General features: G+C 40.5%; 2 protein-coding genes across 4 annotated transcripts in view; one reads left to right on the forward strand and one right to left on the reverse strand.

Annotated features, from left to right (window-relative positions):
- Positions 1-5,517, forward strand: part of FGF2 (fibroblast growth factor 2) — a 36,060-nt gene extending 30,543 nt beyond the window's left edge. Inside the window, exon 3 of the mRNA XM_061994294.1 lies at positions 358-5,517. Coding sequence (XP_061850278.1) covers positions 358-543 — 186 coding nt within the window. The 3' untranslated portion in view covers positions 544-5,517. The remainder of the gene's footprint in view (positions 1-357) is intronic.
- Positions 930-13,841, reverse strand: NUDT6 (nudix hydrolase 6). 3 transcript variants are annotated; one of them, XM_061994293.1, is made up of 5 exons: positions 13,720-13,841; positions 12,965-13,168; positions 7,841-7,896; positions 4,889-4,943; positions 930-1,421 (listed from the first exon to the last, which is right to left on the reverse strand). In XM_061994293.1, the coding sequence occupies exons 1-5, from the start codon at positions 13,793-13,795 to the stop codon at positions 1,033-1,035; spliced, it is 780 nt and encodes a 259-aa protein (XP_061850277.1). In that variant the 5' UTR covers positions 13,796-13,841; the 3' UTR covers positions 930-1,032. The 3 variants fall into 3 exon arrangements, with proteins under 3 accessions (XP_061850277.1, XP_061850276.1, XP_061850275.1); XM_061994292.1 differs by having other exon boundaries at positions 7,841-7,884; positions 13,647-13,841; XM_061994291.1 differs by having other exon boundaries at positions 13,647-13,841.
- Positions 13,842-13,886: the final 45 nt, after the last annotated feature.

Consider the following 13,886-nt stretch of genomic DNA (forward strand, 5'->3'; position numbering starts at 1 on the left):
CCTAGGATGAGACTGCAAAACTGGTGATCTTGGACATCAGTAAGTGCCAAGGGACAGGGCTCTTCATTTAACTGTTTGAATTTCAGATTAGACCAAAGCATTTCATTGTGGAAACAGACCAGAATCTGCTTAGTCTGTATCAAAGACAACAAATTAACCAGTTAAAAGCTCTTCTTCTTGTGTTTTTAACAGTATTTTCACAATATCTTTCCTCAAACATGAAATATTTAATGTGAATGTCTTAAAACCAAACAAACTGCTAACTTAACGTCGTTGATAAATTACTGCCATGAATCTAAACACGATGCCATTCATTTGTGGTGGAATATCAATAATCCTTCTCTGTTTCCCTTTCAGAAATGTGCAACAGAAGAATGTTTCTTTTTTGAGCGTTTGGAATCTAATAACTATAACACTTACCGATCACGGAAATACTCGGATTGGTATGTGGCACTGAAAAGAACTGGGCAGTACAAACCTGGACCAAAAACTGGACCTGGACAGAAAGCTATCCTTTTTCTTCCCATGTCTGCTAAAAGCTGACTTCCATGGCAGATTTTGAGCACGTGACACTACGCTCAAGAAATCGAGCTTTTTATTCCTCTCTGAAGTAGCAAAAATAGAAGCAATTATTTGCTGATATTAACTACTTTTGCCGATACCAGATTAAAACATGAATGTTTCATATTGTCTTTATATTGCTCTTTAAACCTATTGTGCCAGTGCATGTGGAGGTAAAATTACTTGGAAAATATATCTTTGAGATCAGTAACACTTCTGTTTTCTGCTAGGTAGCTATCTGTGGAGCTATTTTATTTACTTCATATTTGCTTTACGGAGTAAAGGAAAACAAATCTGATGCACACTTATAGCAATATTTACCTTTAAAAATAATTTATAGCTTATTAGAGAGTAAATATTTACTTTCTCGTAATTACCTAAAAAGTCCATGGATTATTTTAATATGGTCTAAATAACACTACAATAATAATTCTAAATTATTAATACAGTGAAATGTGAAATGTATTGCTATCATGTAATGTTTTTGTAGGACTCGGGCAGCTCCCTGTGGTATAGTTTGTAGAACAGGCCTGTGTAGATGGCTGGAAACTCCCTCATGGTTATGTCGATCTTGCCAAAGCCTTCACGGTACCCATACAGTAAGAGTTTAGCGACACTGCTGGTGATGGGAGTAGCATGTTTCGTCCTGGCGAGCTCATCGAGGTTCATCCATTCACACCTCAGGCATTCCTGCTGGCAGAAGCTGATGCTGAAGGAGGAAGGCTCCAGGCGACAGATGACGTACATATCTGACTTCCCAAAGGCCCCGGGGTGTTTGTGCTGCTGTCGTATGCTTAGGATGGACTTGAACTCTGACTTGATGCCAGTCTCTTCAAAAACCTCTCGAACTGCTGTGTCTCCTGGGTGAAAAGAGCAACCCTTAGAGTTACCTGTAAGAGCAGCTTAACACTCTTTAAACCTTTTGATCAGAAAAATCTCTAACTCTAAATGTTCTCTCTTCTGCTTCATAAACCTGTCAGAATGTAAGCCTGTTGGTTTCAGCACAAGGATAAGCTAAGTTTTTGGTCCTTGACCAAAGCTAACTGCTACATGCCCTTCTTGTATATCTCCTACAAAATTAAAGAAGTAAGAAACTTTTGGTAATACTGTACAGGGTGTGGGTTTGAAAGGGGCATTCTGAAGGTTGCTGGCTCCACTGATTTCTTAATCCAAGATAACATTGTTCCCTCTTTTCAGTCCTTTGAATCTCAGCCCCCGTCTCTGTCCTCTCTCAGATTCAGACCCTGTGCAACTGAACACCTGTATGTATGTCACATCACTTAATCCAATCCACTTCACTGTGCACTGCCACAAGGTGTAACAAATTGGGGAAAACTGTCATTTGAAGAAAGTTGGTACTAAGTCCTTTTCAAGATGTAAGTGTCTGGCTACATTTCAAATATGCTGTAATAGCAGTATAGTATGTAGCCTGTTCTTGCAGAAAACATGCAGCATCTGTGCTGCATCTGTGCCTGCTGTGTACATCCACCCAAGCGATGTGTTAATATTCCCCGTGAAAAAAGTAGCCAGAATTTCAAGGGTCTAGAGGGTCTGTGTACTGCAACTACAGCCAGAGAATCGCCCCTCTATCCAGTACGCTTCAAAAAAGGAGGTTTTTCTCTTGACTAGTAAATTGAAGAGGTCAAATGAGATTTTTGATATTCGACTTAAGTCAAATCCTACTTGCCTGGGCTAACTACTAGTAGGTAAAATACTAGCTTTTTGCAAATCTGTGTAAACTCATAGTTGTGTCTTGTTTGCCGATCAGCTACATGCATTTACTGTTCAATGTTGCCTGCTTCTGATAGTTCATTTTCAGTAAGAAGTGAGTGTGCTGGCTCACTTTCAAAAGCAAAATAGAATTTAAAAGACCTCGTGGAGATTTGCCTTCCTGTGGAAGCTTGCATCTTGCCATGTCAAGAGATGAACACCACAGACATTTTAGGGTTTGTATCAAATATTTAGAAATAATTTGGACGTACAGTGGCTAGCAATAGCTAAATAAAAGAATCTACCCAGCAGAGGCCAAGTGATAATAAGTTAATGACCCTGATTCTGCACCTACTTCTGCCTCTGCTCAGCTTCCATACTGCAATGGAACGAGCTATGTCAAGTTTACACCAAGTAAAGAGAGATCTTTGTAGAGAGAGACTGGAGACCCAGACTTTGTCGCAGTATTAATTAGTTAGAAGGCTACTGCATATGGGGAAAGATACTCCATTACCATTACTGACCCTTGGAGGGCTTTCACTTTATGTTGCCCAGAGAGGCATCTGTGGCCCTTTGGTTTAAATAGTGGTTGTGAAGCAAACTTTCTGTAGTAAATGGTTTTATTACTTGGCAAGGGCTGTATTACACAAAAGTGGTCAAAGAAAGTAAAAACCAGAGATCATGAGGAGTGTTGAGGCAAGCTATGGTAAGAAAACTCAAATAATTAGTGATTTCATTTGAGCTTGGCTTTTAGATCAAGTGCCTTTTTCTGTTACCCTTTTATTTAAGTGTGTGCATATATATATAGATAGATAGATAGATAGATAAACCTATTAAGACAGTTAAACAAGATGAAAAACTAGGTCTTGAATTTCAGAACTATTCAAGTGCAACAATGTGTGCACTTTATCTGCATTATGAAACTATTCAGATTGTGTGAGTAAGTTTGTACTCATCAAAGCAGGCAGCCGGGTATTTTGTCACTCCATATAGTACAGGATCTTCAAGCATTGTTAACTGCAGTTTGTAATTGCAAGTTGAAATTTGGTCCTTGAATGACTGTGAGTTTATAAGGTTTGACGTAAGGATGAAAAAGGAAAATTAAGCTCTATTATATCTTATGCTTCACTTATTTATATCTTCATGTAATATTAAGATGTGATGCAGAATGATAACTTTTATTATATACTTTAGTAGTGGCAGGAGGGGAGCTGTAAGAGACTTGTTTCCTCCCAGGTTTTTATCAGTAACTACATCCAGGCTGTGGCCATGACCTCACCTACTAACTAGAGGGAAGACCACTGTTGCCAGTGCTGACCATTCTCTTCCTTCACTAAAAAAGTTCCCCTGGTACCTCCTGGGTTAGAGCTGCTCTGTATCACTAGAAGACAGCAAATGCAGCATGTGGGATTCTTCTGAAAGCATGAGTCTATTTCACTATGGTACACAGATTTGCATTGTCAAGCAAATAATTTTGATTTCTATCATTGCGTTTGACAAAGCTGCTTAAAACGTGAATGAAAGGTACAACTCAGCCAAATCTGGTGACTAGAAAGAAATTGTATCCACATACTGAAGTAATGAACTGGAATACGAGCCGTCCATATGTTGTGGTAAGGAAGACGTCTAAACCAAGAGGAAGATGTCTAAAACAAGAGGTATTTCTAAGGCATGAAACAGTCAGGAAACCTGGGCTCGGTACGCAGTTTGCCAGAGCTGCTGCATTGCTCTAGGCACTGTCTTTGGGTTCTACATTTTTGAATTGTTGGATGAAAATATTCATTTCTGAATGCTGATAATGGGGCTAAACTAATGTAACTTTTGAAAAGAAGACCTACCTAATAACTGCAGTGTAACTTCAGAATTGCCCTGTCTAGGGATCATCATTTAAGGGTTGAGATCCAATGAGAAAAAGCACAATTTTCAGTCTGTTCACCAACACCCTTGTTCATTCACCTCTGAACACAACTGCAGCCATATTCTTCATTATCACCTGTGGTATGCTGGGTAGAAATGAGAGGTTTCCTCACATCAGCACTGGTTTTTAATGCAGAAGTGCCTTATGCCTCTGCTTGTAAGTAGGTGCCCAAAAGCCTGAGGCACTGCACTTAGCGCTGATGCTGTGCCAAAGAGCTCTTAGTCTAAACAAATGAACAAGGGTGGAAGGAAACAAGTGTGTTTATTTCTGTTTTGCACATAAAAATGGAGAGTTGGAAATTTTTGCTCAGTACATCATTGAGCTCACTGGCCTGGATTCCAGTGTGAACTGTGAGCTTGCCATTTCCATTTTATTTGGGTTATATACTGATTACCTTAATCCCCTGCACTTCTGGCTCACACTACAGCATATAGAACAAGCTTACAAAAAATAAGCTGGCTTCCAGCACTCACTTAAGAGAAATTGTGGAAAAGGGTAAATGTTGTAAATATGAAACTTCCCTGTCCAGAACATAATGTTACCCCATTACTACTGAGGTCATAGGATCACGTCACTTCATCTATTCACCGTTAATTCAAAGCAGCGATTAGTCACAGGAGTGATGTGGGTCACAATGTATTTCAGCACTGTTCGTGTCTGTAATTCTCTTGACGTCTGACCTGTTACCCTGGGACTTACCGATGTCTTCGCCTGGATTAGACAGACCTCCTGGAAACTTCCACGCATTTATAGTCTGTATGGGAGGGAAAAATATGACTGAAGTATGCAGCCCATGTTGTGTTCTCTAACATGAAGGAGACAACACATGACTTTTCTTAAGTTACAGTATTTTAATTACTCTTATAAACATCGGTAAGGATTTAAGTAGGACCTTCTCTGTTCTTGCTAATGTGATGATCAAAGATACCTACGGTCTGTATGACATATTGGAATAAAACATCTACTGACTGAAATTACAAACTGTCTAACAGTCATTGGACAATGTTGCTGCTAGATAACTAGATAGAGTAGTTGAATAATTTAAAAAAGCTGCTATAGACTATATAATCTTATATTTAATCACTAATATATTCCACTCCCATGGTTTTGGCTTTTAAAAAATGTATATATTTAATCTTCCAAACAGGTATTGTGTGATTGTAGTACTGTTCTGTACTGCACTGGCTTTAAGACGAATTTGTGTGTCTGTAATAACCATTTAATGTAAGTTGTTTGTTTTCATGGAATATAAAACCTGAGGCCTTGTGTGTGATTTCTATATTGAAGCATTTATTGAATTGCAATAAAGTTCAGTACTTAAAACAGAATGTGAAGTGCAGACTTGGTGCTGTTACTGATCCCGGTAAAGGAATTCCAGTTCCTATGCCTCTTGCAAATGCACACAGATAATGTAGGCTTTATCTTTACATCTGCATGCTGGTGTTTTTCTTTCTTTGTTAAAAGTTTACATAGGAAGATGTTAAACTTTAACTAGAAATTAAAACCGTAAAAAAGTACACTGGCAAGAAAAAAAAAGCTTTTCTTGTACATGCAGCGTAGAGAGGGAAACTGTGTGCTTTGCAGTGATTTGAAACTGCTGACTACCTTGGAGTTTTTTTTCCTGTGCACTCTTAAAAGGGCTTGGATGGGAATTTAATAGATTAAAAATACAGCAGATGGAAAATACATATATTTGTCTATTGGCTTTCAGATTTGCTTTCAGTTCCTGGAAATTTGTGTGCTGTGGAACTGTCCTTTCATGATTAAACCCAAACAGCCACTAAAATTCCACTAGTTGTTTAAATTTTTTTTTCAGCTTTCAGAACATAATTTTTATTAGAAGTCACCGTTTCAGGGAAGTGGTTCATTTTCTGTGGAAGGAGAGGGAGAGGAGTGGTGGAACTGACAGTGTGAAACAACTGCCTGTGACAATTTGCTTGCACTAAGGTATTTTATTTGCTCACTGCACAAGAAGTGTATGGGTGTTCATAGACTTCAGTTTTTACCCAGTCAATAAAAAGAGAGCTGTAAAGAGGAGAGTTGGAAACAATCAATTTTCTCCTTCTGCCTTTCTCATTCGCTGCACTGTTGGCTTTGTTCTGGAAAGGTAAGCTGAAACAGTTGACCTGCCATATAACCACCCTCCTTTCCAGAATTAGGCAGAGGGAGGAGTGGGGCCAGACTTGTCCTCTGGTGTTTTGGGGCCAGCGGCTAAGGACATGATGCCTGGCAAGTATGGAATTGGACCTAGAACCTGAATAGAGCATCTGATGTCTCACTGTAAAACTGGACAGAGAGATCTACAGTGAAAACAGCTATGGGTGAGCTTTAACAAAAAAACACAAGCCTTCTGGGCTTAGGAAACTACTATTCCCTTCTAAATACGCAGAAAGTGAGATTTCTGGTTTTTACTCCATAAGACTTAAGGTATTTATTAAAAAGTAAGCATTCTGTTCCCAGAGGCTGGCTAGAACTGGAACCTCTTTCGGAGCCTATGGCTTGCATGTTGGATTTATGCTTTAATTGGCAATTGCTGAATGTAAGTCTGAAGGTCCTGCTGTAGAGAAGTCCTTGAAATTTTACTTGATGGAAGTAAAAAAATTAATAGTTTACAGGAGACAAGAAAAGGGTGTTGCTCTCCCTCACAGTTCTTACAAATTCAACGTGTTGTATGACTGAAGTGCTTATGAAAGCACGCTTTTGTTTACGTTCTTTAACTCTGTTTGTAGTTACCAATGAACTGATGTTTTTGGCCCTAAGAAGAAATCTTGTAGTAGCTATTTCAGGAAAGACAGAAAAGTGTCTTTCTACGCCAGTGAGATTCTGGTGTAGTTTTAACTATGTAAAATAAAAGTGTTGCACGCTTCTGTTTGTGTATGTAAGTTTTGATTGTCTCCATGTTAAAGTTGCAGTTCATCTCACTGTACTAAACTCTTTAATTGCAGATGAAAACATGAAGGTAGATATATATCAAATGGTTGCACAGGCAACTGCTAGTGAGCTTTCTGCACGTGCTGCATGAAAACCTAGGTTAGCTCGATGGAGGCTGCCAGACGTGACCACTGATGGATGTTTGGTGACCTCAAGCCACATCACACGACCCACCATCACCACGCTAATCCTCTCTGGTTTGGCACTCCCAATAGCGAGGTCAAATGCTTCAGTTGGTGAGAAATTAATGATCTTTACACCTGCTATACTATGGTGGTCTCTGGGTCACGGCCAACCATGTTATTGCTAGTTTGAAACCACAGATATGCCTGGAATTTTTGAAACCAAACAGAACCCTTCTCCCAAAGTCTGCTTTGAGCCACGGGGGTTTTCAGAGGTCTGCATGGATCCAGACGCAAGATAAGGGACTCTTGGGTCAGTTACAGGCAAAAATTCAAAGCAGAAGGCATACTTCTGCTGATTCTATCAACACTTATAATTAAGAACAAAGCTGTTGATTTTCAAAGTGTCTTTTTTTTCCCCCTTCAAATGCAATAGAGAAACCTGTTAATACATGTGTTCCAAGACACTTGTTTAAAGGGGAGTAAGTTTTAACTCACAATTTTGGACAGGAGTAAAAATAAAAGTATCTTTTTTTATACTACAGAGTAGGCTTATCAAAATGAACTTCTCTATTGTATAATCCTATGACAAACTTACCTTATTTCTATCTTGTACAACCAACACTTTTCCAGTGCTCTCATCTAGAACAGCACCTCATAGAGAATAATGAAAAAGATAACATTAGACAAATACATTTAATCTTAACAACTGTAATTTAAAGTTCCAATGAAGCCTGAGGGAACCCCTAATGCTCCTCATTTTCCATTTAGTAGGATTTGTATGGATGAAGTGCAGAAAGTGGTCTGTCACTGGAAATACAAGGAAAGGTGAAGTATCCTGTATAAAAATTCAAAGTTAGCAGTACACCAAGATAAGTACTTTCCATGTTTGTGTTTCAGATTAGACAAGAAATAATTTGCTTGTGTTAATATTATCAGAACTAAAGAATGTAAGATCCAGATATCATCCAATCTATCAAGGCTATTTGCTTCAGCAGAGACGTGCCTCTAATCTTGCTCAAATAACAGATTTTTTTCTAGTGATTCTGGCCAAATAACCACGATGGCCAAGAACTCTCTTCCAGCAAAATTCATGACAAAACTCCCACCTGCTGTAGTGAAGATGTGTTTTCTGGTTAATAACTGTCAGTAGGCTGACTGTACTAAGAATGTTCCAACTGGTTGACTATTGATGAACTCATACTGTGCTGCTCAGCTAACAAATCACAACAGGAACTGCACAGTAATCTGAGTCAATTTGTTCATCAAAACACATTGCTTCCAAGTGGAAAAGTGACACTTTGACTTGATTAAAAAAAACAAAACAAAACAAAATAGATCAGGAGGTATGACTGAGCAGTTCAGAATTTCCTTGTGTCCTCATGCTCAGCCCACAACTTTCTCCTGCAGATTACAAGTCTTCCTACTTTTTAAAACCCAAGTGCTTTCGTGTTTAATCATCGTATAACACTCACTAGTATACTTTAAAAATGTCTTCCTTTTAAAACAGGTTATTTTTCTCAGATTGTAAAGTGCACTGTGGTGAGCAGAATGAGTATTGTGGTGCAGCTTACCAGGCTCTTTTCCACATCACTCATGCATGGGTTTCAAATTAACAGTTAATGATAAAAAAATGCTTGTGTCATTTTACAGCAGGACGAAGAGCATATATATGCATTTAAAATGCTATAAGGAAGCATTTCCACAGAAGGGGATTATTAAGGAATGAGTATCCCACTCAAAACATCCGCTGTTTTTTTAATAATACATGGCAGGATTCTGTGTAGGAGGAATATTTAGAAGATGAAATACCAGTCTTTCTGCAAGATATGTCAAAGGACGTGCTTTAAGACAGTAGTCATATATCTGCCTCCCCATGGTTTGTAACTTGATGAGTTCCTTCCTCCTGTAAATATTTAGCAGTGTCCAGGTTCAAGTACTGTACTCATTAAGAGAGGGAACAAAAGGAAAGCAGAAGCAACTTTAGTGCCTGCTACGATGACAGAGATTTTTTCTAGAAAAGCCATTCTTCAGGCGAATGGGTGCTGAGACCAAGGGGGACTGCTGAAAACAAGAAACTGCAGTTTGAATCAAACAGAAAGAACCTTTTCTCTCCGCTGCTGGCCAGAAATCAATGCCTGTGAATGTAATTTTTGGCAGTGAAAATACTCTGTGAGATGTCTAGAATCTCTGCTAGATGATGCTAAATCCAAAGCAAGAAGAAAGGAAAAACTAATGGGATTTGCATTCTGGTCTCATTTTCCCAAGTGTTAACTCAGGGGTCCCTCTGCTGAAGCTCACTGGGCCACACCTGCTTAGTATCCCTGAGATCAGAGCTTGGCTGCAGGCTCTGAACTGTGGTTGTAGAAACTCTTCCTCCAAATGTGGTACCTGGAGCTCTAAATCATCCCACACCACAATGACTTTCTGGAAAGGTTTACACTTGTAACCTAACTAAGTAATCACTATTACAACACTGCTTTGTTTTGAACGTTCTCTTCTGGAAAATAGGTAAGAAAATTGTTTAAAGAAAACGAAAATCCCTGAGGCAACTCCAGACAATGAGTAATGGAGGGGAAAAATATCTTCAGTCTACCTCTTTATGACTGATGTAAACATGTATGAAAAGATGTTTGGCATTGAAAAGCTCTTGTCATCTAGGTAACAAGTGCTTGCAGTGTAAATGTCAGCAGACAGGAACAGCGTGAAACAACTTGGGAACTGCTTTTAAATCCCTTTTGGTTCCTTGGACCATCATAACCTACCTATTTTCCTATGCAGTTAGACATTTATGCAGCTGCTCATTCTACACATTTCCTTAAATAGCACGACTAGCCAAGACTGATGATCATGCATGTGTATGGAGACCCTTCTCTCTCTTCAACTTCAGTACCTTGTTTCAACAACTGAAGTAGGTAGCAATGAAAATAACAGCCATGTTGCGAGACTTACACTGCACAGGAGGGAGACGAGAATGACTTTTACTTTTCTTCTTCTCCTCCTTTAACTTTCCTTCCTCAACTTGTCTTCCTGTGCCACTGTTGGTGTCATATCTACAAACAATTCACTTTCTGGATGGCAGACAACACTTTCTTCTAGGAGGTGGGGAATTATGGAAATGCTTTTCAAAAACATCTTAATCATTTCCTACACCAAGAAGCTTTTCTGTACCTTTACATATTTGGAAAATCCTGCCGCCTACAAACGGATGCAGTGAAGTTAGCTGGAAGACACATCACATATTCCACTATTTCTAAACAATAATGGCCAAGCCCAATGAGTAACATTTGCTACTCTCTGCTTGGCGACTCTGATCTAGTCTGGCAAAATGACCTTGCTTATTCACACCTTTGTCATCACTCGGCTGGATGAAGCCGAAGCACTAGCCCTGGCTGCAGAGCCTTTGCCGTGTGGGAAATTCCAGAGAGGATGCAAACCAGCTGCTGGTGCGCTTGGCAATGCCAGCTCACTGCCTGTGCTCTGCTGCCTGCCCGCCAGCTACAAAACCACTTTCAACATCTCTGCTTTCTATCCTCAGTCCCTTGAGCATCCTAAGTCCCATGTTAAACGGATTGGCCACAGCTTTGAGATGAAGACTTTCTATTATTTTCTTTACTGCAGAAACTTCCTAAAACGCTGGGGTTTTTTGTTCAGGAAATAAAAATGTCTAGGGTTTGGCACATACATGCACACACACACAAAAAAATTGATGCTTGTATTTAAATATTAATATTTCAGTAAAATGAATTAAACATAGAATGAAACTTTTCCACTTCCCAAGCTTTCCTTCCTGAAGTAGAAGATAATGGAATAAACATATCCCAAGTGGTATCCACATTGCTTTGGTGTATTTTTGGGATGTGTTCCAGATGCACTGAGAACAGAGGGGGAAAAAATAAAGCATTCATCATTTCACACATGGAAATGTTTGTTTACCTGCCCAAATGCCTCTCTTACCTTTTAAAAAAACTCTCCCAATAATGAATGAAAAGTGGTGGCAAAATGTATATATGTTGTGCAATTTTAAATTCTCTGCAATAAATGAAAATCCAGACACCTGCCTTTATGAAACTTATTTGCTCAAAAGTTTTTTCCTACGTGTCAGGGTGCAAAGTGTTTCTCTCAAAGTACAACAGCAAACTATGCTTTGAAAATGCATGCTTCATCTTTTCAAATGTTTATTGGAGAGCTTCTCAGAGCTACAATTTTTCTTTTAAGTCCTTCCTCACCACCATTGAGATCACAACACATCTATTACATGATTTTCTTTGAAATAGCACTTGCACTTTTGCAAAACTGACTTCAGAAAAATCCCCTTTCAGTTAGTCAAGTTTCCTCACACGTGCAAGTTATAACAATAAGGAGTAACACGGTGCTTTTGCTAGGAGATTGCATTATGTTGCTTGAGTTTACTGCCACATATTTTAATGGTGAGGTTTTCATACCTCACAAAAACATGCTCTAACATGTCCATTGAAAAAATCCAAGCCTGTCTTCAGCTTCCACTCTGCCCTCTGCTGGCTTTGTAACTCAGAACTCTCCCTTCCGACAGCAGAAGCATTTTTTGGTAATTGTCGTTTTTTTCCCCACTACCAAACTTACTTTCACCTGACCTGCTGCTCCATAGAATAATCCGTCTTTTATGCATCTTTCCTATTTTTCAAATTGCTATTTATGAGTCTTAACAGCACTTGGTGAAGAATTACTGTCCTGCACCACAGTCCCTGCAAGTCAGAAACAAATGACTTAAGCTTTTAACAGGAGAGAATTGCTGTCCCGCTGCTGCAACTACTGTTACATAACCAGTACATGAGGAGTCCAAACCAGCCTCTAGATTACAGCAGACTACCAACTGACGGGACAGGTAATGGCATATTTGTGGAAGACAGGTGAGAGAGAGAGGGCAAAAACATAGAAAAGTCTGTGAAACTGAGTTCAAGCTGACTGTATTTTTGGCTCATCGTCAGCTCCTTGTACCATGTCATATAAAAAAAGATACACTTTTCTTATCTTTTTCTTTTGGAATTTCCTCAGTTTTTAGTGCAAGTCCTTTCCAGCTGTGGTTGTGGGAAATCTAGATGAGTGTGATGTCCAGATATTTGTTTGTTTGTAAAATATACCTGCTGTTTGGGTTGTGGAGCTCCAGGCACAGCTTAGAGAAGCTTTTAGACCCTTGTATTTTAGGCTAACAGTTGTGCTGAGTCCTAACAATCCCTGTTGGGTCAAGCAGACCTTAAGTTGAGCATAATTTAGGCAGATGCATATATTAAGCATATACAGTAAGGACGGTGAGCAGTTATTTTTTTCCTAAGAACTGTGTAATTACTTTTTCACTTTAAAAAACCTGCTTGCAGCTTGAAATACTACTTGTCTTACCTGCACAGTGAAAACCAAAATATATTTCTCAAAATGGTGTTTAAAAACAATATTAATGAGTCAAAATTTTAAAGCTTCAGGATGACATTTTCTTCTTCCTGTTTATCATTTTCTCAGACTGGAATTGTTTTGAGAAAGCTCTCTCTTGACTGACTTGTTTTTAGCAACATACATGGTTGTGCTGGCACATTAATGAATGACACATTTCACTTTGTAAAGTTATCTGAACAGTAAGCAGGCAGTTTCCATGGAGCAGATGTGCAGATCAACAATTTCTTACTGAAGCTGGTTCTAAGGACTAGTTTAAAAGGGGTTTTTTGTGGGCACAATCACTTTTGTAACTGACCTGCAACTCCCACCTGGTGGGTGGCATACTCTGGTAGCCTGCTGGGCCCTTCTCCCAGCCACAGTGTCAAAGTGGATGATCCCTGCTCGGCGTGGTGGAAAGCAAAACCTTGTGAAGCAGCCACTGACACAAAACTACTCTGGAAGATGGGGACATGCAGCCAGACAGCGATGCGGCCTTCCTCCCGCCACTGAGCCACTGCGCCTGCAAGGGTGAGCAAAGTAGAGAGGAGAGGGTAAGGGCTGCTTCCTCAGACACTCAAGACACCTCCTTTGCCCTGCCTCCTGGCTTTAAACCTTGTCAGGCTCGACAGCCAGCATTAGCATGTGAAAGTCTGTATTTTTACCACATTTAACACTGAGATAGGGTCAAACTACATCAGTGTGAGAAACATGTCAGAAGCAATTGGAGAGGAAACATCAAAACAATTGGTGTTTGTTGGCTTTTGTTAGGATCTGACATAAGGCACAGGGAAACTGATTTCTGCTCCCTCCCACCACTCTCCGAACACCCTCCACCACACGACCGTGGCTGTGTGCAGGATGACGACCACCGCCGGCCCACAGCACCTGAGGCGGCTGTGGAGCGTTCTTTCAGGTGCTGAGGCGCCACGTAGGGACCCGCCGCCCCCCACCCCGACTGCCCTGCTGCCCCGGCGAGGGGCTTCCCATCCGGCACTTGCCCCGCAGCCACCGCCCGAAAGCGGCTCGCTCCAGGCGGAGGGGACGGCGAAGTTCGGCCAGGTCCACGCTCACCCCCCCGAACCTGTCCGGCCGCGCCCGCAGCCCCGTGAGGGCCCCACAGCGTCGCGCCCGCTGCAGCGCCCGCCATAGCCTCACCATGGCGCTGCGCCGGGCACAGCCGGACGGGCTGGCGGGAAGCAGCCGCCCCCGGGGCGGTGCTGGCCTCTGCTCCCGGAACT

Source organism: Colius striatus, chromosome 3 (genome assembly GCF_028858725.1).
Source record: "Colius striatus isolate bColStr4 chromosome 3, bColStr4.1.hap1, whole genome shotgun sequence".
NCBI lineage: Eukaryota > Metazoa > Chordata > Aves > Coliiformes > Coliidae > Colius > Colius striatus.